The sequence below is a fragment of the Chrysemys picta genome, chromosome 9 (genome assembly GCF_011386835.1).
Source record: "Chrysemys picta bellii isolate R12L10 chromosome 9, ASM1138683v2, whole genome shotgun sequence".
In the NCBI taxonomy this organism is placed as follows: Eukaryota; Metazoa; Chordata; order Testudines; family Emydidae; genus Chrysemys; species Chrysemys picta.
The window spans coordinates 65,068,580-65,093,954 of NC_088799.1; the positions used below are offsets into that span (position 1 = coordinate 65,068,580).

The following is a 25,375-nucleotide window of genomic DNA, read 5'->3' on the forward strand; positions in this document are numbered from 1 at the left end:
GCTGTGTCCACTCAGAGGGCAGCCTTTGAAGGAAGGGCCGTCGCACTTCTGGGTTTGAAAGCCTCTGCGCCGCAGGGTGCTCTGGGAGTTGTAGTCCTGATGGCTGGGTCATGCCAGGACGCTGTAGCAAGTGAGCACGAAGCTGTGGGAGGCGTTTCCCCTCGCTGCGGCTCTGATGCGCCCCTCACCGCAATGTCTGGGCCCATGATCGCACCAAGCCAGGGCCTTGTTGTGTGTGGCTGCAGAGGGACCTGGCTCCACCATTCATGTTCAGCCACTATTCTCCACTTGCCCCAGACTTGGAAGGAAGTTGCTCCCGGCGGAGGCCTGCCTGGCCAGAGAGCTGCTGGGGTCATGGGGAAGGGTCTCTTTGCTATAGGCTGTGGCTGAGATCCCATCCCTGTAGTGCCTGGTACTTACCCACACATAGTAAGGGACAGGCCCTGCCCAGAGAGCTCACAGTTCGTGCCGACAGGGCAGTTAAAGACATGGGGTGCGATTGGCCAGGCTCACCTGCTGACAGGTAGTAGCGCATCCCACTGCCAGCTGAGCTCTGACCCAGCATTGGTGCTGCTGCTAACAACAACAGAGAAGTGCTCAAACCAAACACTTCCAAGCTCCAAAAGTTGGTCCGAGCACCACATGTCGCAGCTTATAAATAACTAAAACGATGATGACTGATGGTGCTCTGCACTTCTACAGTGTCTATCATCTAAGGCTCTTACAACAACACCAGGGAGGAAATGGGGATAAACTGGCCACAAATAAACTTAGCCTGGAAATTAGAAGGCTTCTAACCATCACGTGAGGGAGGTTCCAGAATAGTGTCCCAATAAGGACTAGTTTTAAAATGGAGCTTGGTATATTTATGAACAGGATAATATGAAAGAGCTGCCTGCGATAGCAGGCAACTGGACCTGATGACCAAGGAGGTCCCTTCCAGTCCTGAGGGTTGCCACTTGTCCAGGTTTTCCCAGGATCATCCCTTGTTTGAGGTAGCTGTCCTGGGAGAATCTATAAAGGGGCTCAGTACGCTCTGGCAGCTGTCTAGGTTTATGGGTTTAGCCTCAAGATCATCCCTGATGTCCTGTTTTTTTGTACCTCAGAGGAACCAACCCTACCAGTCACATAAAACCCAGGTTGATTCTCAGACTTTAGGTGGAGACTAGAGTGCAGGATTCAATTTTTGACATATAAAATGAGGCCCTTACTATGGGAGTGCAGGAGGCAGGGTCCACACAACTGTAGCTAAGAAACATTGATTTAAAGGGGAACAGTAAAGTGTTGTTTAAATTGAGGGTATCGGTGATTGGTGCATAATATGGAGAGCATAAGCTGCCTATTAGCTAGGAATCAACATTTTCCCCAGCTGAATCAAACTGAGAGGGGATCCATGCTCTTAAATGACAGAAGGAAAGGTCTGTGAACTCGAATGGGTTTTGCCAACTCAAGAAATAGTTCAAGAGGTTCACATAATCTCCAGTTCTACAGTAAAATGTTAACTAAAGTGCAATACGCCTAATGTCCACCAGGTGTCAGTAGCTGCTAATATTTTTAAAAGGCCTGACAGCACAATAATTAGGATGGGTATCAATTAGAGGTCCTGGAGTTTTCATTACAGTTTACAAGTAGCATAGGTTTTTGTTTGGAGGCTGTGTTTTAGAACTGGGACCCTTATAACAATACTAATACCTATAAGAACATAAGAATGGGCATACTGGGTCAGATCTATGGTCCATCTAGCGCAGTATCCTGTCTTCCAACAGTGGCCAGTGCCAAATGCTTCAGAGGGAATGAACAGAACAGGGCAATTATTGAGTGATCCATCCCCTGTCATTCAGTCCCAGCTTCTGGCAGCCAGAGGCTTGGGGATCTGAGAGTCAAGCTGGGCTCTTCCTGGCTCATGGATCCCCAGCAGGATTAAAGATTCTGCAGCTGGAACATAGCTGACAATGGCATGGAAGATCCTGGAGCCAGAACAGATTCAGAGCTAGGGTGGCTCTGCAGGGCTGCCCATAAAAGCTCATTTCTGTACACAGAGGCAGCAGCTATGACTCGGGAAGGGCTGACACCTGAACTTGTACCAAAACCACAACCCGGCTTTGGCGTCCCACCTCTTGTTATTTCAGTGTAGATCTGTGTATGGACACCTGTTTCACCTGTTCTGATTTGCTCCTGACTTAAGAACACTCAGAAGAAGGCACTTTGACTCTAGGATAAGATCACCCTTCCCCAGGGTTTGTCTACATGGACATTGCACCAGTCGAACTGGTGTGGTCACATTGCAGCCACTTTAGTTAAGCTGCTGCAAATGCATGCGTGGACCCAGCGCTGGGCATCCTCAGCAGACGTGACCCTCATCCCCTCTATGAGCCTGCTCACTCACCCTAAGAGCCAGCCTGAAAAAGAGGCAGGTGGGAGTGGGGAATGGGTCTGAGGAGATGGGGGCATTGGATGTTCAAACAGCAAATATGCTCACCCCTCAGTCAATTCAGCAGCATCTTCTAGCAGCATGACTAGAACTCGAATCTCCTGATTCCCGGTGCAAGCTTTAACCACTAGACCTTGCTGTCACGCTATTAGTTCAGCAAGTCACAGCTAGTTTTGCAGTGAAGAATGGGCAGGCGTGGTTCCCCTCTGTGGCTCTGGGCTGTGCTGCATTCGACCACTAGATGGGGATATTTAAGCAGTTTGACATAAAATGAGAGTTTCCTGTCCCTGAATGCCACTGTAGATTCTGCTCTGAGCCCGACCGCATGGCAACACTGGTGTAGTGGCGGGCATTGGCACCCCCTGCAGCCTGCCCCAGCCCTGTTAGCCTGCAGGGCTGCACTGTCCTTGCCTTATGACACCTGCCCCCAAGTGCTAACGGAGAGGGTGTCCCAGGTCAGAGCACAGATTGGCACCTGGACTGGCCAACAATATAGTCCTCGCCCCACCCAGAGACTGGCTATCAGCCGCCTGCCCCCTGCAAACAGAGGTGCAGGTCGGAGATGCCATAATCTTGTGCCCGGCTCCAAGGACAGCAGTCAGACCTTGGAGCAAGGGGGTATCTGCTAATCTGGCACTTCCCTCTGCCTTGTGGGGCCCCTCTCGTCCCCTCCTCCCCACCTTCTGTTGGACACATTCATGACCCTGCCCTGCTCCCACCAGGTCATTCCCCCACCCACAGCCCTCTCCCTCAGTCACACATGTGTCCATGGTACTTCCCCATGGTAGGCCGGTTTCCTGGCCATGGACTCCAGAGTGCCATGAACCCTGATGTTAGAGCATCACACGCTTTATTTCACTCGTCAATGCCCTGCTGTACATTAACCACCAGAACATACAGACTAAAACCCAGGGGCACAGCTGAGCTCCACCTGGGCACCAGCGCCCTCCAGTGAGGGCAGATACCCCATCGGGGTTATGGGGAGCAGGCTGGAACACTCACTCTGAGCCCAGCTCCCGCAGCGTTGTCTGGGCAGGCTTCTTCTTTGAGACCCCTCACCGGGCTCCCAAAGGGGCTGGTGCAGTAGGACAAGCTGGCCTCTGCCCTCGGCCCAGCCCCACTCCGCAGCACTAGGCAGGCATTGCTCAGGGGACGTCGTGGTCTGGAATGGGAGAGTCCTTTCCCTGGCAGACACTTACCCCAGCCGCCCCGAGTTCTGACTGCTCACCTGGGACAGGCAAGGGGGCCTCTCGCCTCCAGCAGGACCATCTTGGAGTTTTGCAGCCCCCGGATTTGAACTGTGCCCCCTAATGGAGAGACCTGAAAATGCTTCCAAACAACCCTCTGGCCCCCATCACCGCACACACACACACTGGTATAGGATGGCAAGGACCAGGGTCCTGGCACCTTGGGGTGGAGTCTCTGGCAAACTTCTTTACCGGCAGCACCGGGGAAGGTTGTGTGGCGTTTATCCCCACAGCTGAGTCTTGCCCAGGTGAGCTGGGCACTGTGAGGGTCACTTCAGACAGAGCTTTATTGGCTGGCTGACCCCAGCTGGCCCCTGATGGCAGCCTGCCTCCTGCTGTAACACAGACTCCTCCGCCTGCTGCCCCCACTCCTCCACCTGCCCTTCCTCCCCCCAGCCTTCCTCCTCTTCCTCCTCCTCGCTGTCAGAGTCCTCATAGAGGCTGATGGTGGCTTGCACGGGGAAGTTCTCCAGCAGCTTCTCCCCCTCACTGTACAGGTAATCGAAGGACTTGGAGCGGGGCCAGAAGAGTCTGTGGGGAAAAAGACACTTGAGAAATACAGGTTCCTTCGCTTCCTCTTTGGAAAGCCCAGGGGTGTGAAAGGGGCAGCACATCCTGCATGGGGCCCAGCACTGAGCTAGCAGGGGGCTGCAGGTCAGGAGTGAGAGGCATCGGCACAGCTGCGTGGGGCTGAGGATTGAGGGGCATCAGCACAGCTGTGTGTGGGGAACCCAGTGGTAGAGTAGCAGGAGTGGGGCTGCAAGGCAGGCTTGCGGGGCAAAGGCAGAGCTATGGGGCAAAGGCAGGGTGGGACTGGCCAAGCAGGGGGGTGCTCCAGGGCTGGCCAGTGGGGCGTTGGCCAAGCTAAGTGCACAAAGCTGACGCTCCACTCTAGCCAGCACCATGAGCGCTGGTTACCCGCCCCAGTGAACAGAAGCAAGCAGCCTGCGCACCGGCACTGTGGGCTGCACGTACCTGACGGGGTGCCGGAACAGTGCTGATGCCTTGCCTGAGCCACCATCCACCAGCATCTCACTGCCGCAGGCCTTGGGAAACACAGAACAGTAATTCGGATCCATGCCTTCAGCACCTACACTGCAGCCTCCCCCCAACATGGGGGATGGGGCGAGTTAGGATCCCTGTGGGGACTGATGGGATTCCAGGGGCAGGGACGGGGGATGCAGTAGGTACACTGGGAGAGCCCGAGGGTCTCTAGCTGGGAAGAATAGGATGTAACTAAGCAAAGGAAAAGTTAGTTTGACTAGCAGGAAAGATTGGCCTGCCAGTGGATCTCTTGGGCCATGGGATCATCTCTCAAGGGAAGCAGGGGCAGTTCCGGCACACAGGACCCACCAGCCTAGATCAAAGATCGGCCACTTGCAGTGCTGTTGTAGCAGGGTTGGCCCCAGGAGATCAGAGAGACAAAGTGGGTGAGGCCATGTCTTCTATTATCTTAATATCTCTCACCTAGGGAAGTTGGGCCAATAAAAGATATGACCTCACCCACCTCATCAGACTAGATCAGAGGCTAGGTCCACGTGGCCTGTCTCTGGCTGGAGCCAGCAGTCAAAAAAGCTAACAGAATGTTGGCAATCATTAAGAAAGGCATAGATAATAAGACAGAAAATATCATATTGCCTCTATATAAATCCATGGTATGCCCACATCTTGAATACTGCATGCAGATGTGGTCGCCCCATCTCAAAAAAGATATACTGGACTTGGAAAAGGTTCAGAAAAGGGCAACAAAAATGATTAGGGGTATGGAATGGCTTCCGTATGAGGAGAGAGTAATAAGACTGGGAGTTTTCAGTTTAGAAAAGAGACGACTAAGGGGGGATATGATAGAGGTCTATAAAATCTTGACTGGTGTGGAGAAAGTAAATAAGAAAGTGTTATTTACTCCTTCTCATAACACAAGAACTAGAGGTCACCAAATGAAATTAATAGGCACTACATTTAAAACAAACAAAAGGAAGTATTTCTTCACACAACGCACAGCCAACCTGTAGAACTCCTTGCCAGAGGATGTTGTGAAGGCCAAGACTATAACAGGGTTAAAAAAAGAACTAGATAAGTTCATGGAGGATAGGTCCATCAATGGCTATTAGCCAGGATGGGCAGGGATGGTGTCCCTAACCTCTGTTTACCAGAAGCTAGGAATAGGTGACAGGGGATGAATCACTTGATGGTTACCTGGTCTGTTCATTCCCTCTGGGGCACCTGGCATTGGCCACTGTCGGTAGACAGGATACTGGGCTAGATGGACCTTTGGTCTGACCCAGTATGGCCGCTTTTATGTTCTTATGTTCAGCACCAGCTGCTGCAGAGGGAGATCCTGCAAGCAGGTGGTGAGGGACTAACCTCCCCGCAGGGAGAGTGGCGTCCTTACCCCCAGTAGTAAGAGTTGGGCTCATAGCCCAAACACGGAGGGATCATACCTTTTACAAAGCTCTAGCTGATTTAATTTTGCCATGGGCACCAGCCGGGGGGGGAGGGTCTGCCCACCAGCCTCCAGGGATGCCAGCATAGGGAGTGGCTTCTTGCCATCCTTCAGGGGGTTCCAGCCACGGGGCTCTGTCCACTAGCCTCCAGTGGGCACCAGCCGGGGGGGGAGGGTCTGCCCACCAGCTTCCAGGGATGCCATCATAGGGAGTGGCTTCTTGCCATCCTTCAGGGTGTTCCAGTCAGGGGGCTCTGTCCACTAGCCTCCAGAGGGCACCAGCCAGGGGGGTCTGCCTGCCACCCTCCAGGGGTCACCAGTGAGGGGGATCTGCCCATCAGACTCCAGGGGGCACCAGCTGGGGAGGTCTGCCCCACCCCCCACCCTCCCGGAGGTGCCAGCCGGGGGAGGTCTGTCCACTAGCCTCCAGTGGGATGTGAATGGATCCCATGCATCAGGATGCCAGGACCTGCACTCAAAATAACATTGCTTGGCTCCCACCTCACGCCCCCCTCAGTCCTTTTCTGCCCCTGCCCCCGAGTGGTCCCTGTGTGCAGCCCAGCGAGCCCGTGGAGCTCACAGGTTAGAGGTGGAAAAGGCCCAGCAGCTCAGCCTGTCCATCTCCTGGGGCCAGCACAGGATCTGGCCCTGTCAGGTGCTGTCCAACCCTAGCTGTAAAAAAGTGCTGAGGGATGGATCTCCCCTGAGAGCCAGTCACCCAGTCCCCCGATCTCGCAGCCAGGCAGCTTCCCATGAGCTCCATCCTGAATTCCCGCTCTGCAGTGCGTCCAGTCAGGCGAGCTGAAGCCCTGGGCCTCATGGAAACAGAGCTGGAGGTCACCCAAGGCCAGCTCCCTGGAGCCCCAATCAGTCCCTGCTGGACAACGACTAGCAGTTTGGGGCCCAGAGCTGAATGCAATATCCCCAGGGGTTGGGGCCGGCAAAAGAACCCAGGGAAAATGTCTCGGAAACGAGGCTACTCAGCCTAGGGAAGCTATGATGCAGAGATCTGCAGAGGTGAAGGGCGAGCACCCAACCCCACCCTCAGACCCACCTTAAGCCCCAGAGGGACCGGGTGAATTCTAGGGCTGGGCCGAGCTGGATACCCTCTGATCAGGGAGGGTGAAACTCACCGGGTCTGTCTGGTCCCTGTTCTGCCTGCACAGGTCCTTTGCAGTGGGAAGCCAGGGTCTCCAGAGAGATGGGGATCTGCGAAGTGAGACAAGGAGAGGGGGCTGGAGTGGGCCAGTCAATGGTCGGCAGGCCCAGGGCGCTATTGTGCTGAGAAGCCCCAGCTCGTAACAGCTGAGAGAGCCGTAGCATTGCACAAGCACCAAGGCAAATGCAGGCCCATAGCGCTTGCGTGCCCACACAGGGCAAGGGTGTTCTCAGCACTAAGATCCCTCATCCTGCAGCCCCCCACCCCTTCATCCACACACAATCACAGCCCGTCCCCAGCTCTCCACCTCCCGCACTCTGGGGGATTTGTTGTTTGTGGGCAGACCCTGCCCCCAGACTGCCAGCGGCTTCACAGGATGAGCCTCGGAAGCCCTACGCTTTGCAGTGCCAAGGGATGGGGGGGCAGGGGAAAGCACTGCACTGCAGCCCCCACCCTAACATTCCCCCAAAAGTAGAGCTCAGGGGTTAAGGGCTAGCGGTGACAGCAGGAGAGTCCCTGCATCCTGATCCTCTGGCAAGGCCTCAAGGTGTTCCCTCTGGGCCTCAGTTTCCCCATCTGGGAGGTGGGTTTGGACATGGGGATTGGGGGGCCTGTTTCTGAGCCCCCAGGGCAGAAGGGGAGAGAAGTACAAACCCCTTATTAACAATCACAGACAGATGCACCGCGTTCCGTATGAAAAAAAAAACCTCGCCCCTTTGCCAACAGCAGCGAGACGGAGCACCATGCTCCCCCCTCTGCCAGCCCCGTCTCCCCCGACTCAGCTGCACCAGCCACAGAGCGGGCAAGGGGCACTGTGGCCATAAGATCCTCATTACCTTCCGCCTTGTTCTCGGCCCTGCACAGGGCGCCCGCAGCCCCAGGCACCCAGGGGGCCCCGGAGCCAGCCAGCCAGCCCGAGGGGAGTGGGGACAGAAGCTTCCATGATGGCGAAGAAGGAGCGAGGTCTCTTTCTCTGGTCTGTCCTAGGAGACCTTTATAGCCCTCCCGGCCTGGTCAGGGCTGGGGAAGGGGGGAGAGCAGGAGGTCCCAGGGTGTCCAGCATGCCCCAGTTGAGTAAACAGCAGCTCAGCGGGAGGCTGGGGGGACATTGTCAGCTTCAGTGGAAAAACAAAACACAGAAGGGAAAAGTTAGACACCATTTGTGAGAAATGCTCCAGGGGGTCAGGGGGAGCGGGGAGGGGACAATTAATGAGGGTGATTAGAAGCTTTGTCCCCATTACCCTAAGGGAGGGGGCGGGGGGGCAGTAACATGGGGAGGAAATGGGTCTGTGCAGGATGGCACAGCTGATGGAGAGAGGGCCAGAAGGAAAGAAAGGGAGGAGGGAGGGAGGGAGGGGGGCAAGGAACAGAGGAGGGGAGGAGATTTCAGGGCTGTAACAAAGCAGTAAATAGGGAAGCAGGCCTGGCTTGGTATTGATGGCAGATTTCTCACTGCGGGCCCATCTGGCTGCCAGGGACACTCAAAGGGCAGGGTCGGGCCTTGGGCTCAGAGTCCCTGCTCTGATTGCACTGAGGTCAGGCCACTGCTCTGCAGGCTGGACAGCGCCAGGGCAGCCCAGAGATTCAGCCCCAGCAGCACTGTGCAGGGCTGGATGCACGTAGGGTGACCAGATGTCCCAATTTTATAGGGACAGTCCTGATTTTGGGGTCTTTTTCCTATATAGGCTCCTATTACCCCCCACCCCTGTCCCAATTTTTCACATTTACTGTCTGGTCACCCTAGATGCACGTAGTCAAAAGGATTTGCTGTCTGGGATGTAGGAGCGCAGGGAGCAGCCCTGCAAGGGAAAGCTACACTTTGGATCCTCCTCCTCCGGGGCTGAGCTGCATCCCTGATTGCTGTTCTCAGTGGTACCAGATGACAGAACAAGGAGTAATGGTCTCAAGTTGCAGTGGGGGAGGTTTAGGTTGAATATTAGGAAATACTATTTCACTAGGAGGGTGGTGAAGCACTGGAATGGGTTACCTAGGGAGGTGGTGGAATCTCCATCCTCAGAGGTTTTTAAGGCCAGGCTTGACAAAGTCCTGGCTGGGATGATTTCGTTGGGGATTGCTCCCGCTTTGAGCAGGGGGTTGGACTAGATGATCTCCTGAGGTCCTTTCCACCCTGATATTCTATGATTCTATGATTGCGGGAGAAACAGGCAGCTGGTACCTCTGGGGCAGCACAAGGCAGCCAGATCCCCCTAGGCCTGTGTGCTCTGGCAAGAGAGGGATGGATAATTCAGCAGGAGTAACCAATGGGGCAGCCCCATTGCAGCTGGGGATTACAGGCCCTGCTTTTGTCCAGCTCTGTGTATTCCAGGACCTTCAGGGAGCCAGCTGCCCAGCCCCACGGCTCTGCAGGAGGGACTCTCTTTCCCAAGCACTCTGCCCTCCCAGCCTGGCGTGAGGCTATACCACTGCTAAGGGCGCCCTGTGCGTCTCCCTAAATGAGCTTGTTTTCAGCTGGGCATTGCCAGCAGGTGCTGGGCCGTTAGCAGGGGCTCCCTGGGGAGCGGGACTCTGGAATTTCCTGGCAGACCAGCTGCGCAGAGCCCTCTCACCTGCCCAGGGTGGACAGTCTATGCACCCTCCATTAAGCCCCTGCCAGAGCTGCCTTCCCAGCACTGGGCCCACTCACCCCCCCCCCACCTCACCCCTTCTCATTGACAGTGCAAAGGGCGTGCAAAACTGGCCCAGGGCCGAACGTCACCAGCTCACCCCCACTGCGTACAGGGGATATGCTGCACAGGGCATGAGGCTGGGACCAACCAGGCCCCGTGTCTCACACAGCCCCACGCCCCTCTGCTTCCCGGTCTGCCCGTCACCCGACTCCTCCCATCTGGCCTTGAGGAGGCATTGCTCTAGTATCTGCAGCACCAGAGGGAGCCTTTGATAATTATAGCCCCAAAGGGGCCCTAATGAAGCTTTAATAGGATTTGTTACGGGCCTCTGATTAACACTGACTCTACAGTGACATCTCCACCTCCCGCCCTGAGCCAGGCCAGCTTCCCCTTCACCCAGCCCTGGGAAATCACTACCGCCAGGCTGGGGCCACAGCCCCCACTCCCCCAGCCCCAGCTTTGGGCCAGGAGGAAGGAGTTGGAGGGAATTTTCCCTGCTGAGTTAGCACAGCCCGGACAAATATGCAGGGAGGGACTTTGCACATGGCACACCTAAATCGCTGAGCGTTGCAAGCCCTGAGACAGTCTAATGCTGGGTTGGGGGCACGGTCTCCCCTTCGGAGCTGTATCAAGTCAGGCGCATGCTGGGCCCTTCCTCACTGTGGCAGCTGATTTTTCACTCACCTCCGAGGCTGCATGTCTGGAAGCCAGCACCCCGGTTCTTTCCTGTCCTTGGTCACAGAGCAGGGATCTGACTTCAACAGGCGGCTCTGACCTTAGGGCTGGCCACTGCTCCTGGCAAAGCAATCATTGGCCCTGGAACAAGAAGTTGGGGAAAGGATCCTATGGACAATCCAACTACGGAAAATGCCTGTCGTGAGTATTTCTGAGCTGAGCACTGCAGGACTGAGCATGCTGCTTAGCTATAAAGTGTGCATCACACCCAATGATCATACAAGAGTCTCAAGCTCTGAAGCAGCCCCTGCTTTCAGTGCAGAAGCTCGCTCGTGTCTGATTGTTAATACTCGGTACTCGATTTCTTGGTACAAGCTACTCCTCAGCTCTGTAAAACATGGATCATTTAAAGTTTACCCCCCAACAGTATCTACCATTACCAGAGAACTCGCCAGCTGCAGCTGTCCCTGCCCTTTACAAAGGGGAGATCAATAAACCAAACCAAAGGGTAGCCCAAGCAGAGATGAGACACTTCAAAAGGAGCCAGGCCAGAGATTCCAAGTCCCCTAGCAACTTCCCTATTGCTGTCAATTTCATATGGAAGGTGCCCACATACAAGGATGATGGGCAGCACAGCAGTATAAAATCATTAGCTAGGCTGTGTTGTTAGCCCCATTTTACAGTGGAAGAAGCTCAGACATGGGGAGGGAAAGGCCCACGTCCTCAAAGGTATTTAGGCACCTAGCTCCCATGGAAAGGGGATTTCAATGGGAGTTAGGTGCCTAAATTTGTTTGAAGATCGGAGCCTATGTGACTTGCTCAAGGACACTGCAAGTCAGTGGGAGCTTTGACGGCCAGGAGACGTCTCCTTTCTGGGCCCACGTGGCCACTGGACTGGTGCTGTCCTTCCACCTGTCCATTCACACAGCAGCCTGCCATGGAGGCGACCCAGCTCCTGCTGCTTGTTCGACAGAAATAATCAAGGGAAAGAACTTGGGGATTCAGTGCATGGACGGGACCCCAGCCCTGGCCAACCCCCCCCCCCCCCCCCATCATGCTGGCTGCTCCAGTGCCCTTTGATTCCAAACAGGAAGGGCCTGTGCTCTGGTCTTTTTGTGGCACATTTAGGGGATCAGTGCTGCTCAGCCTCTGGGAGTCATGGGGGTTATTCCCCCTCCCAACTGTGTTTGCTCAGGTGCTGTAACGCCAGAAATGTTACCTCCTCTGTGCTGGATCTCTCCCCCATCCCCATTCCCTGGGGCTGGGGTGCCATGCGGCTATTCATACGGGAGCCTGGGCTATGGGGAACTTCACATCATGCATCTGCCAGCTGAGACGAGGGGAAACTGATGCAGGCAGGCAGGGAAACAGCATGCGTCTGATTCCAAACAAGGCCCATTGTGCAGAGCTGCCGCTGGGTGTCGTACAGCAGGGAAAATAACCCTCTTTCCAGGGATGTTCCGTTTTAGGGTCTGATTTGGTGGGGACTCCATGCCAGTTGCTTCCCACCCCTCTTCCTCCATTCTCTGTCCTCATTCTAACCGCAGATTAACTGTCATTCACTTCGAAACAGAGTCAGCAACTATCCCCTCAGCCTCAGCATAGCGTCACGCCAAGAAGCACATGGGTCCTGGCCGATGTAGAATACAGGGCGTGCAAAGAGGTAAATAAAAGCAACCTAAACATGATGCTGTAGGATGCCCCACTTTATCCCAGGAGACCCAACTCCAATGATCTGCCTCTTCCCCATTTGCTATTCTCATCATCAGGTGAGACCCGGATTAGAAACACACGTAGGGTGGGGATGGGGGCAGGAGGCAAAGTGGGGTCACAGGTCAGCCCCCTCTCCCAAGATGCCTTCAACGTGGGAGAAGGAAAGAAAAGAGCAAATGGTCCCGTCCAGCCTCTGCCTTCTGCGTCCAGCTGTCCCAAATGCTCCGGCTCTGGGAACGAGCACTGGGCCCTTCTGGAGAACACAATTTGTCACCCCCGGGGCTCCCCTCTGCCCCCCATTTGTGATGGTGGTTAGGCCTTTGCCTGCACGGCAGCCTGTGCAGGGCTTGTTACATTTCCCCATTTGTTTCTCATTTGGGCCAGGAGTCTTAGAATAACAAACCCTGGGGAGGGCGGAGAAGGCTGCTGCTGAGAGAGGTATTTCAGCCAGTCAGTCCAGATCCCCCGTCCTCCTCCCCTCCCCGCTACCCTGCTCCAGAGAGCCCTGCAGCCTCTGGGAACTAGCCTGAGTGCCCCGTCGCCTTTGTTACACTGGGGGGACCACATCGGGGATATTTGTACGCACCAGACAGACGGACACCATGGCGCAGATTTTCAGGATTCCCTCTGCTCCAGTTTACAATGCTGAGGATCTGTGTTTAGGGGCACTCCAGCTTGCGTGTGCATTCACGCTCCTCCCTCCAGCCATCAGGGTCTGCCTAGCCAGGCTGCACGTGCAAATGCCATTTGCACACACAAACCAGAGGGCTCGGGAGACGTGGGGATAACAGCTCTTCCCTGCCTCCCAGGAGCGTTAGGACACTAAATATATTACAGGTTGTGAGGTGCACAGATGTGAGAGGGCGGTTAGGAAAACATGGGCCTGCCCTGGAGTAAAGCGAGCGAGCGCTGAGCTGACACACCCTGGGCATTGCTGAGCTCTGTGTGGGAACACTCCAGCCTTAGCCATGGCATCCTCGCCCAGGACTCGATCTTGCTCTCACTGCCAGCATGAGGTGCTCTGCCATCGACTTCAGTGGGCGCAGACCCCGTTTTGTCCTCCCCATTGTTTCTGATACCGGATGGACAACTGTTGCCTTTCAGCTTGTTTTCCTCCGTCCTGTTCAGGAACCTGAGTTGTTATTGTAGGGTTGCTCAGGAGGAATGGACGCATTCTCCCAGTTGGATGACTTGGCCCACTGTCAATGTTGTCTTGGGACAATGCTTGGTGGTGTGGGGACACATGCTCCTCCTAATACAGAGCCTTCCATCCCCCTGGCGTGCCCTGTGTACCAAACCCAAGCTCATTCCCGGCCAGCAGCTTCGACCCTGACAATCAGAGGGGCTAAGCACCCGTAATTCCACCTGGAGTCAGCAGGAGACACAGCTGCCCAGCATTATGGAGAATCAGGCCCTACAGGCTAGCCCTGGGCAGAGAACCCACAAGCTGAGCCAGGGCGTTGCCGAGCCACAGCAGGCCAGAAGTGGGTGCTCTACAATGGCATGCCTGCCCTACAGCACCCCCTTTCTGGCCTGGTGTGCATCAGCAGCAGTCTGCCTCCGCTTTGCACCCCTTATTAACTCCCCCCAGGCTTTATTTTTGTCCAGGAGCACCCCTTCTCCCAGGATCTAATTTAATGGCCTAAATCACACAACAATGCTCAGTCCTGGGGCTTCTCTTTTCTCCCCTGATCTGCTCTCTGCAGCACTTCCCTGCCTTGGCAAGCCACTCCTAGCCCTCCCTGGCTCCAGTCTTTTCGAGTCCTGCTCACCTGGCTCTCAGCCCTTACCTCTCTAGGCTGAGCGGGCTCCCCGGGTAGCAGCTCTCTGCAGACTGCAGGAGCCTCACAGGAGCCTCTGCAGCCCTCTGCCTCATTCCTCTTTACGAAGGCCCCAGTGCCTCCCTGTAAACGCCAATGGCGCAGCAGGTCAGCAGCCCCGGTGCACTGGCCCCTGCTCCCTCTTCAAGGGCCCAGTCACCCTGTGACATCTGGAAACCTCCCTCCCCTGACACTCCAGCCAAACCTCACATGCCTGGCTAGCTTTCTACCCCTACCCACCCACCCCACAGCTTGGCCTCCCTGCCCACACCTGCCCGCCTCTCCCCCCCCCCCCCCGCTCAAATTATCTTTTATACAACAACCATGGTACAAACAAGCCATACGCGCACACCCCAGCTCAATCCCTTTGCCATCACGACTGCAGCCCTTCTCCACCTCCCTTGGTCTAGACTTGGCTGTTGTAGTTTGCAAGCTCTTTGGTTCAGGGACATTGTCCCCTTACCTGGGCTCTAAAGCACCCTATAAACTATTCGTTAAATCAACTTGTGGTCACGTGAGGGGGGCCTGACAACTGCACACCATAGCAACCTGCCCTGTCATGGGATCCAGCCCAATTGCTTCGAGCATTCCCGCCATGTACCGCCTGGCTTCCTAGGGATGGTGACCACTCCCCTGGCCCTACAGCTTCTCTTGACAAAGCAAAAACACTGACAGGAATTCTTTAAAACGCCAGCTCCCGACTTTCAGCAACTCCCACCAACAGCAGGTCTCAAGAGCTCACCAACGCTCTCCTTTGCAGCCTTCCTAACAGGGCTCTCTCTCGATCCCTCCTCCTTGCTACTCAGTGTCACTTTCACAGCTGCTGCACGAAAGAGCCTCCGAGTTGGATGCAGGTTTGAGGCCCTGGGAAAACCCCAAGCCTGAGGTTAGACAGGGCTGATGTATGGCCATACCGGCTGCTTTGTCAGTGCAGCAATTCTTTGATCACACTTGCCAGGACGCCGTAGCAGCGTTCACCCATCTCATGACTAGCACCAGCAAAGATAGGATCAGCGGAGTGGACAGGAGTCTGGAAAGTGTAGCCTAAATGGGAGACTTCACACCTCAGCCTCCCAAATGGTCTCTCTTGCCCTTTTCACAGGCGACAGCTTGGCCGGGGAAGGTGTTGGCACACTCTGCTTAGCTGTCACTTCTCCAGACCTTTGGACGCAGCACACTTCGGAGTTTGTGGTCCAGAGTCAGACAAAGGTCACAGGGTCATACACCCCCTTTCCGCATGCCTGATGGGTCTGGATTTCTCACACCCCATGGGGCTGAGAGTTTGCAGAGCCCTGGCCTATCTACAGCAGATCTGCCATTACACTGGTGACAGAAGTACCAGGCCTGCAGCAGTATCCCTGTGACCTTTGATCTTGATAATCTGAGCCCATAAGCTAAGTGGGATTGCGGCTGGCCAGTGCCTTGATGGCAGCTCTCCAAGGAAAACCCATGTGCTGATGGCTATGCCACCAGAGGATCTAATGGAGGCACAATGATGCATATGTGGGGATGGAGGTACGAGAGCAGTAGCAGAACGACACCTGCACTGACTCAAGAACTCTTACATTTTGCCACCACTATGTCTAATTCACCTTCAGTTTCAAGATGCTTCCCCATGCACTGGCTGAGACAATTCAAAGGGATGCTTATGGGATGCTGCTATCTAAAATCAGCTCTGTAGGTTTAGGGGCAATCCTATATTCACCAGTAAGAGTCCCACCCTCTCTCCACCACCACCAAGGGCAGCTCTCACCAGCTGCGTCACACCATGCCTAGTCAGTTTCCGACTTTAGCACAGATTGGAGGCTGCACCAAATCAGCACCCCAAACTCTGCAGGGAATTGCACTTTTCAGCTTTGCAGTTGTTTGCCCCAAACCATCCTCTTGCTCTGTCCTCCCTGCCCCACCCCACCCCCCACGAAATCACATGGGCAATAAACCCCAAACCCCTTTGCCAAATATTTACATTTTTAATTAATCTGGGAGGGGGGGAGGGGACAAACAAAAAGGTATCCCCAGCTCCTCAATGCTTTGCATCCTCTCAAGGGTTTAGTTCTGATCTGGAATAAGCCTCTGACCCCAGGCTAAGATTTGCCCATGGATTTTGCAAAGCTACAGTTAACCACTAGAAATCCTTTATCCCCTGGGCCCCAGTCTGCTCTCTGCTCGCCCTGTCCTGAGGAGACATGGTTTTCCTGCACTTGGATACTCATGCCCCCTGTGCAATCTCCACTGGGCTACTCCGTCATTCCCTCCAGGTCCTGTATTTCTGGTAAGCATTTCAGCCCCTGTGCATTTTTCTCTGGGTGCCAGTTTGTCTATATGAGATTTCCCCTCGTTCCTTTCTTCACTTCCTGGCCTGGCCTGACCCAGTCCCAATGCACTCGAGGAGCGTCGCTGAGCCATACGTACAGGCTGCTGCCGGCTTTCAACACTCCTCTAGGGTTTTTGGCGCCCTAGGAGGGGGTCCTTCCGCGCTCCCGGTCGTCGTTGGCAATTCTGCGGCAGGGGGGTCCTTCCGCGCTCCTGGTCTTCGGGACACTTCGGCGGCGGGTCCCAGAGTGAGTGAAGGACCCGCTGCCGAATTGCCGCCCCCCCCCAAATCCTGGTGCCCTAGGCGACCGCCTAGGTCGCCTAAATGGAAGCGCCGGCCCTGTTAATACTTAGTCCTGCTGTGAGTGCAGGGGACTGAACTAAATGACTTCTTGAGGTCCCTTCCAGTCCTACAATTCTATGATTCTTTTCCTGGCTGCATTTCAGGGACAGGGGATGCAGCTCTGCCTATGTCACTTGGCAGGGCTTAAACCAGACCTTTGAACAAACATGTCTACTCCACTTTTGGAGTCCACGCTGCAGTCATCTCCAGAGATCACATCAGAGCTGGGATCCGACCCAGACAGTTGGCACCAGTGAAATGCCTTGGGACCAACAGGGGCAGTGCCAAGATACTAGAGTGATGTGCTGAATAGAAATACCAAAGGTAGACAGCAGGGATATCATCAAACTGCTGGGCTGGAGAGTGGGGGCACTGGTGACAGGGAGGGAAACAAAGACATGTTGGGAAAACTTGCAACAAAATGATCAAGAGGCAGTTCTGAGGGAAAGGGGACAGGCCAGAGGCTCTTTTGGTTCGTTCTATTATCTCTCGGGTTGTTGCTTTCAAATAGGGTTGCCAATCCTCTAGGACAATGGTTCCTAAACTGGGGTTTGTGAACCCCTGGGGGTTCGCGAAATGTTACAGGGGGTTCTCGGGGAAAAAATCCCTAATGGCGGACAGAGCTTGTCCCTAGGGACCCCGGGCAGCACGGGGCCAGCAGCCCGGAGCCCCTGGACTTCCAAGAGCTAAGCAGATCAAAGCAAGCATCTCTATCACACTGAGGAGATTTAAACTTCAAGGCAACTTATAAGAAATGGAAAGGGAGGTGGATATTTTTGCTGTTTTTAAAATTAAATAGGCAGCTTGTATTGTTTTTAAAAGTATTATGAAGAACAAGTTTAAGCTTTGTTGTAACGTGTGTTGTTTGCTTGAACTGCTCAAGACCTGAATGCTTGTATAAGAGGAACGCTTTGTGTTGGCTTCTTACATACCTTCATGCTATTTAACATCTGATACTCCTTGATGAAACATAGGAGCCTTGTCTTATAACAGGCTTATTCAAAGTGATACAAGCTACAAAAGTGAGATCTTGGAACAGTGTTGCCGTTTTCATAATGTAATAAAAATACTGTAATGATAAATAATAATTAATAATAAATAGTGTGTAATAAGCATGTCATAAAAACAAATTTTGTATTTCCAAGATCACTGCTTTTATAATTTGTACTCAGGTGAAGGAGAAAATCCCTGGAAATATTAATTTTTAGGAGGAGGTTCACGAGACTTGACATTTTGGTGAAAGGGGTTCACAGGTTGTTAAAGTTTGGGAACCACTGCTCTAGGATCATCCCAGAGTCTCCAGGAATTAAAGATTAATCTTTAATTAAAGATTATGTCACGTGATGAAACCTCCAGGAATATATCCAACCAAAATTGGCAACCTTACTGTTGAAGCCTGCTGCTGACTTTCCCAGGGAAAGAGGCAGCTGGCCTGCAATGGTTGTGTCTTTTAGGGGTGCCAGCCCCCATTTCTGAATGCACCCGTGGGGATTTTTGGAACAGACGGGGAAAGACATTGATTTGCTGCAAAACTCCAGAAGCATATGCACAATGCAGCAGGCTACATGTCCATGTTGTCATGCCATGCTGGGAGGGGCCTGGCAGAAGCCAGACACAATGGAGGGCCCAAGAGAGGGGCTGCAGCTGGAGAAATACCCCAGCAGAGCACCGAACAGCAGCATGAGTACAGAACAAGAGGAGTCCTTAGGGACCGTTCACAATGCCAGCCTGGGCTATTGTTATTGCCAAGCAGTGGGCGCCTGCACTGATGTTCAGTTTGTTTCCTCCTTGTGCCAGGTGAGGGGCTGCTAACAAAAGGATCCCTCTCTCCACCTGAAATCAGCAGCCGTGGCTCACCCTAGTGCCCTGGGACAGTTACAGAACCTCTCCTAGGCTGACATTATTATAAACACTTTGCACTTAGGTGGTGCTTTTCCTTTGCAGATTACGAAGCACTTTCCTGAGCAGGGAGACCCCTGGGTTGGGGATGGGAATATCGAGGTATAGACAGGTGGCTACCAACATTTTCAAAATATCATTTCCACCAACTCAGGCATCTTCATTTTTTAGGTGCCAGCTGGAGACACCATTGGTAGCCAGGAGAGACGTGGGCATTAAGTACCCTGGGAAATCAGGCCCTAGGCGTCTCAACTCACCCATTAATTCCAGCTGCCCACATCTGGCCTAAGTGACTTGCACACGGTCAACAGCAACTTACTAGCAGAGGCAGGAAGAGAAACCAGCTCTTCTGACTTCACATCCCAGGTCTTAGTCACTTAACTGAGGTGTCTCTCTGGCCCAGGCTGTTAGCAGACAGGGCTTGCCTGGCACCCGGAAAGCCCAGCCTGAGAAAGGAGTGCACCTGGCCAACACAATCAGCAAGTTTAAGTTCTCCCCACGAATGTGACAATCCAGGTTAGAGCTGCAGGTGTCACTAGGCAATAGCGCACCCCCTGCTGGAGGCCTGGGGCCCTGCTTGGTCACGAAACCAAAGACAAAAAGCAAAGCATGTCTCTGCAGCAGTTAATTCACAGATGATGTCATTCCTTTTCAGGCCCCTGTCCTCTCACACATGTCTCAGCTTCCCCTCCAAGGAAAGATTAGGAAGCGATCCTAAACACAGCCTGCTCTCCTCCCCCGCGGTCTGAGGTTCTGGGGGGTTCAGCCACGAGGCGCTGGCGCACGCTATGTCTCAAGCTCAGAACTGCAGTGACCCCCAAATGTAGCCCCAAACCCACTGGGGAGCCAACTGATTTCAAAGGGATGGGCTTATTCAGAAGATGTTTTAAGAGGGAAAGGGGCTGAATTCGAAATAAAGATTTTCCCAAAGTGGAACAAGCAGGGTGATCAGATCCACTCCCAAGGGCTGTCCCGCTGCTCTCTGGCATTTCCCTGGGAGCCTCCCAACTGGATTGTGTTAGCTACTGGACTCTAAGCTAGTGCGACAGGGGGCAAGGTTCCCCTCAGTGCTCAGCCGAAGCCATCTGGGGTGGCAGGACCTGAAAACACCACATGGAACAGGAGAACGAGCCCTGCACCGCAGAGAACATAACTGGAGAGTAGGAAGCATGGGGGCTGAGGGACCTTTCCTCCCTCCATCCCAGTGCTCAGAGGCCTATGTGTTGCTGTGCTGTATACACCAGGAGTGGCAGGAACCCCAGCAGAAATGAATTCTGCTCCTACAGCATTAAGAAGTGCTGAATTGGCCAGCGAATGCCAGGCAGGGGCCGAGTAGCTGCACACCCCAGAGGAGACAGGTTTGTAGCTTAGGGTGGGGAGCAGTCTGAGAGAGCCCAGGATGAGATGGACATGGAGACCTGAGCTGTCCCCTCACCTCCGAAGGGTGAGCTCCTTCAGGGTCAGGTCTCTGCTGTCACCTGAGACACCACAGCAGGGCTCACAGGGACAGCGTACTGGAGTTGCGCCTTCTCACTAGTGCTGTTCCCATCAGGCAGTCAGCGAGGGAGCCTAGGGAATCTTCTCCAGGAGGGAAACACACAGCCTCCTCCCTGGCCCAGTCACTGCTGAACCTAGGGACCGAGGTGGAGTCATCCCAGATGAGTGGAACCTCAGAGCAGGGACAGAGGGTCTCCATTTTGAAGGGCTTTGCATCCTGACAGCACTACCCCTCAGGCTGCCTTTGCACTACTGCTCAAACTGGCCTGGCCTGGCAGGGAGCTGGGCCCTGGCCTGGCACTTACAGCGCACTCCTTCCCTACGTTCATGACATTAGCGATGGCTGGCGGAGATGACTCCGGGGAGGTGGTGTTCTCAAACACCGGGGGCCGGAGAAGTCAGGATCTGTGGGCAGCCATGAACAATTCCCCTGCCAGCCTGTGGGAGAGAGAGAGCGTCTAATCGCAGGGTGCCCCAGCTCAGGCAATGCAATGGCACATGCCACGAGCTGCTGATCCAGCAGCTGGGCTGGAAGGGAACATGGAGATGTGAAGCAAAGCTCTGATTCATCCCACATTCCTGCGGGTGGGTGTTTCACCAGGCCCCTGCCACCAAGGCACATTTAGACTCCCTTGGCAGAGTTTATTATTTGGGGGGCTTTTTCTCTCAAAAGGTTGTTTGGAATGATAGCGAAGGTGAAAGGGCACTTGGCATCTCTCAGGAGTCTCTAGTCAATATTTAATCTGCTATGGATTTTTTTTTCTTCCAGGGAGTTTCTCCTCCCCTCTCTCCCGCCCCCACATAGATAGCCCCACAGACCTAGCATACAAGGACCGGGGAGGAGATGAGCCCAGACCGCAGAGCTGCTCTCTAAGAGCTGGGACAACAGAAAGACAGGAAAAGGGCTAGTGGTGAGGAGCCAGGCAGCCGGCAAGGAAAGGCAGGAGCAGTCAGCCACAGCCAGGTGAGGAGAGCAACTGAAGATGGTCTCGGTCGGGCTACAGCTTGTGGGCTTCATCCTGGGGGGGCTTGGGTTGCTGGGCACCGTGATCACCACGCTCCTACCCAACTGGAAGAACAGCTCCTACATCGGTGCCAGCATCGTGACGGCGGTGGGCTTCACCAAGGGCCTTTGGATGGAGTGTGCCATCTACAGCACTGGCATCACCCAGTGCGATATCTACAACTCCCTGTTGTCCCTGCCCTCCGACATCCAGGCTTCTCAGGCTTTGATGGTGACCTCCTGCGCCATCTCCTCGCTGGCCTGTATTGTCTCCGTGATGGGGATGAAGTGCACCATCTTCGCCCAGGGCTCCCCTGCCAAGGACAGGGTAGCAGTGACAGGGGGGGTGATCTTCATCCTGGGGGGCGTGCTGTGCTTCATCCCCATGGTGTGGAACACCCACGTGGTGCTGCGGGATTTCTACAACCCACTCATCCCAGACAGTGCCAAGTATGAGATGGGGGAGGCGATGTACCTGGGCATCGTCTCAGCCTTGCTCACCCTCCTTGGCGGCTGCATACTCTCCGCATCCTGCCCGCCCCGGGAGTCTGAGACAGCCTACCAGAGCGCCTACCAATCCAAAGCCCTGGCGACCCCCCGGCCGTCCATCAGCCATACTCAAAAACCTAAGAGTGAGTTCAATGCCTACAACCTGACGGGGTACGTGTAGGAGCCCCAAGGCATGGCCAACTCCCCAGCAGCAGGGCAGTCGGTATCTAAACCCTGAATGGTACCTCATCTGCCTTGGGGGCCACTCAGAAGGACTGGACTGGGGGAGGTAAGAGGAGAGGCTGAGCCAATCACTTGAGCTCGTCTCTCTCATACACTTGTCCTTGAATCCCAATTTCCACTGACTGACCGATGCTCCCACAAAGCACTCAGCAGCTCGCATGGACTAGGCTGGTTCTGGCCTTCTGCCATAGCCCCCTCAAGTGGCAGGCAGCAAACCACAAGCCCAGGGGAGCGCTCTCCATTGGGAACCCCCCTCTGCACCAAGAGGAAGAGCAGCATCCCAGATGGCCGTCCCCAAGCGACCAGTGAGTGGTCAGTCGGCACAGCAACAGATGGACTTGTGGAACTCGGCCCCAGCACCTGGCTCTCGCAAGTGGTCACTGGCCTGCATGCTCATGTGCACTGGACACAGAACAAGGGGCATGTTTGCCAACGGCACCCGCCTGCAGGTGAAGGACAGGGAAGACGGGAAGGGTGCAGTCACACAGAGGGTGGGAGAGCTTTTGACAGGGCGGCCAGTTAGGGGTGAGCTTGCTGGGACTGGCCATGAAGCACTTACTGTACTTAGGAGTGGTTTGGGGAGGGGGAGGGGAAGAGGCAGCAGCTCTCCAGGAGCAGCACATTTGCTGAATGGCCCCGTGGGTCAAGAATGATGAGGCGTTGCAATAAATCTGTGTTACAGTCATGCTGAAGCTGACTTAGCTTTCCTTCTGCGCCGAAGGGGCTCTGCCCTCACCCCCAGGGAACCCCACCCACGCTGGGCCAGGCCACCTTGTGCCCATTACAGCCACCCACTTGCTGCCCAACCAGAGGGCAGAGGCTGGGAGGCATATTTCAAAGGGGACTGGGAGCCCCAAACCCAACCCCCCATGCAATCCTGTGCTTGTTTCTGTGTTTGGCTTTGAAGAGCCGTGACCCTCGGGCATGGGAACGCCACGGCCCCTTGCAGATGGTCCGGGTAAACAAACAGATTTAAAAGAAGACAGGCTGCTGCTCAGGAAGGGCCCGATTCTGGTCTCACTCAACTCAGTGGGAAAATACCCACCGACCTTCGGGGAGCAGAAATGGGCCCTGAGATAAACAGGCGACAGGAACTCAGTGTGGGGAGCAGATACCTTAGCACAACCCTGTCACCTCTGGGAGCACAGCACCAGTCCTGCCAGAGATTCGCAGGGAGCAGAAAGGCAGCATGGTCCAGTGGATGGAGCAGGGCCCGGGGAGCCAGGAATGCCTGAGCTTAAGCCTAGTGACCTTCGGCAAGACTCCGTTCCTCCATGTAAAACAGGGCTAACACCTCCCATGGTAAATGCCTGGAGACCCTCGACTGAAGGGTCTCTCAACAAACACACAGTATTGTTATTAAGGACTTTGGTGGGCTCCTCCTCACATGAGCCTACTAGAGACCCTCCCGGCATGTGCGGGGGGCAAACAGCTCTGTGTGACGCCCCATGCGTCACTCACTGCTGTTAATTCAGAGCCCACAGGCAAAGCTAGTCTAAGAACAGCCTGGAATTCCCCAGCTCAAGGCGCTGGGATGCGGAGGGCAGAGGGCGTTCCTTGCCTAGCAGCAACCCTTGCTGGATGACTGATGGGCCTTGAGGGCTTCCAGTGAAAGCTCCTTCCCATGTTCTTCAGCAGTGGAGGACGGCAGCTGCACACAGCGCTGAGTGAGTGTGTGTGTGTGTGATGGGGGGCAGGAGGGAGACTAGGGACAGGGCCGGCTCTAGTTTTTTTGCCGCCCCAAGCAAAACATTTTTGGCTGCCTCCCACCCCAGCCCTGTGCTCTCTCTTCCCCCCTCCCACCTGCACCTCCTGCCACCCCAGTCCTGGGCTCTCTCTTCCCCCACCCCCGCACCCCCTGCTGCCCCAGCCCTGGGCTCCCCCCCACCAGTGATGACTCTGCCCGCTCCCCCCTCACCTCCAGCCGGTCCGGCGCTGGCAGGGTTGGGGTAAGCAGCGGGGCTCCCAGGCCGCACCTCAGCCCAGGGCTCCCACCTCCAGGACCGGCCGGGACCCGGGACGACAGAGCCGGGGGACTGCCCCGGCAGAGGGCTGAGGAGCAGGGGCAGGGTAGTCCCAGAGGCAGCGGAGCCCTGGAGAGCGGGACACAGGCCCCGCCCGACAGTGCCCCGCCCTCTATGGCCCCACTGCAGCTGCTGCTTCTGGCTGCCCTGCCACAGTCCCTGGGCGGCTTGGGCCGCTTTGCCCAGCCCCGGCTGCAGCGCTGGGGGGCGGCCACCCTGCGGCACCTGCAGGTGGCTCCGTGTGCCCTGTGGGGTGTCCCCCAGCCTGAGTGTCCCCCGCTCGAAGCTTGCCCGGCCCAGCCACAAGGTGTGGGCACTGCTCCCCCGCGGTGCGAACTGCAGCTGCCCCAGGGCACCCCCCGCACACAACGTGCTGCTGCTGCCAGGGCCGACTCTAGGCTTTTGCTGCCAGAGCACAAAAAAAAAAAAATGGCCAGAATGCTGCCCTTGAAAATGTGCTGCCCCAAGCACGTGCTTGGTTTGCTGGTGCCTAGAGCCGGCCCTGACTAGGGATTTAGAAGCATAGCCCCGGGGGTGATAGCCTTGCTGTCCTGTGTGTGTGAAGGTTTCCACATTACAATGGAAACACACAGGGACTTCACAAACACTCCCACACCAGCCCCAGGGGGTGGCTGATCTGGGCATCCAGAAAGACCTGTGCTAGCAATGACCATTTCAGTGCTCACTGGCAGCAAATTCCCCCTTCCAGATGCTGAGGTTGGAAGACACTGCCTGGTTTCCCCTCGGACACTGACTCTTCTTCCCCAGCACCCTCCATGCTTCAACCCTTCCTCTCTCTGCCTTGGCTACTCTTCCGGGCAAAAAGCATGTGCAGCCTTCTGCTGCGCCAGCCCAGGACCCCATGTTGCCCAAATCGGAACGCGCGTTGCCTCTTGCTCTGGCCACAGGCTCCAACAGCAAGCTGAGGGGGAGAGGGGATGCGTCCACAGGCATGCAGGGCCCCAAGCAGTCACTCAAGTAGTACGGCCCTCCCCGCATCCCCATACACAGCAACACTACCCAGGATACACAACAAGGCTTTCCAGGCCCACGTGTGAAATGATCCCTGCTCGGGGTCTGCAGGAAAGCTCCTCCAGTGAGAAGGAATCGCACAGGTGCGGAGCATCCCTGATGTGACTGGCATTGGCAGATCAGATGGGCCACTGACTCCATCCCCCTGAGCAATCCTGTGCATCAGAACATCACATTATCCCTCGCTAAATAAAAGCCCAAAGCCAGGGGCACCCTTCTTTCCCAGGGCAAACACTCCAGTGCTCCCCAGACCTGGGATAGCAATTACCTCGTCAGGCCCCGCTCCAGGAGGCTCAGAGGTTCTGGTCTCCCTCTCCATGCTGAGGGCCGGTGCCTGTCTTCTCTAGTCCGGGGCCTGTCATCTGTCTGGCTGCACTGTCTCTGCACCGCTCTGTCACTCACAGGTTTGCTCTGTCT

The 25,375-nt window shown here is 55.3% G+C and overlaps 2 protein-coding genes across 3 annotated transcripts; one reads left to right on the plus strand and one right to left on the minus strand.

Annotated features, from left to right (window-relative positions):
* Positions 1-3,264: 3,264 nt before the first annotated feature.
* RIPPLY1 (ripply transcriptional repressor 1) lies at positions 3,265-25,375 on the minus strand. 2 transcript variants are annotated; one of them, XM_005285708.4, is made up of 6 exons: positions 25,227-25,375; positions 10,592-10,723; positions 8,117-8,395; positions 7,255-7,330; positions 4,654-4,724; positions 3,265-4,209 (listed from the first exon to the last, which is right to left on the minus strand). In XM_005285708.4, the coding sequence occupies exons 3-6, from the start codon at positions 8,221-8,223 to the stop codon at positions 3,948-3,950; spliced, it is 516 nt and encodes a 171-aa protein (XP_005285765.2). In that variant the 5' UTR covers positions 8,224-8,395; positions 10,592-10,723; positions 25,227-25,375; the 3' UTR covers positions 3,265-3,947. The 2 variants fall into 2 exon arrangements, with proteins under 2 accessions (XP_005285765.2, XP_065412507.1); XM_065556435.1 differs by lacking the exon at positions 25,227-25,375 and adding an exon at positions 23,821-23,960.
* On the plus strand, positions 20,986-22,587 carry CLDN2 (claudin 2). Its single transcript, XM_005285693.4, has one exon. The coding sequence runs from the start codon at positions 21,151-21,153 to the stop codon at positions 21,838-21,840; it is 690 nt and encodes a 229-aa protein (XP_005285750.1). The 5' UTR covers positions 20,986-21,150; the 3' UTR covers positions 21,841-22,587.

Excerpts from the sequence above, each read along its gene's own strand:
- RIPPLY1 (XM_005285708.4), bottom strand. The coding sequence starts at position 8,223 with ATGGAAGCTTCTGTCCCCACTCCCCTCGGGCTGGCTGGCTGGCTCCGG. Across the intron at positions 7,331-8,116 it reads GGCCGAGAACAAGGCGGAAG|ATCCCCATCTCTCTGGAGAC; the intron begins GTAATGAGGATC and ends CTCACTTCGCAG. Across the intron at positions 4,210-4,653 it reads CTGTTCCGGCACCCCGTCAG|ACTCTTCTGGCCCCGCTCCA; the intron begins GTACGTGCAGCC and ends TTTTCCCCACAG.
- CLDN2 (XM_005285693.4), top strand. The coding sequence starts at position 21,151 with ATGGTCTCGGTCGGGCTACAGCTTGTGGGCTTCATCCTGGGGGGGCTT.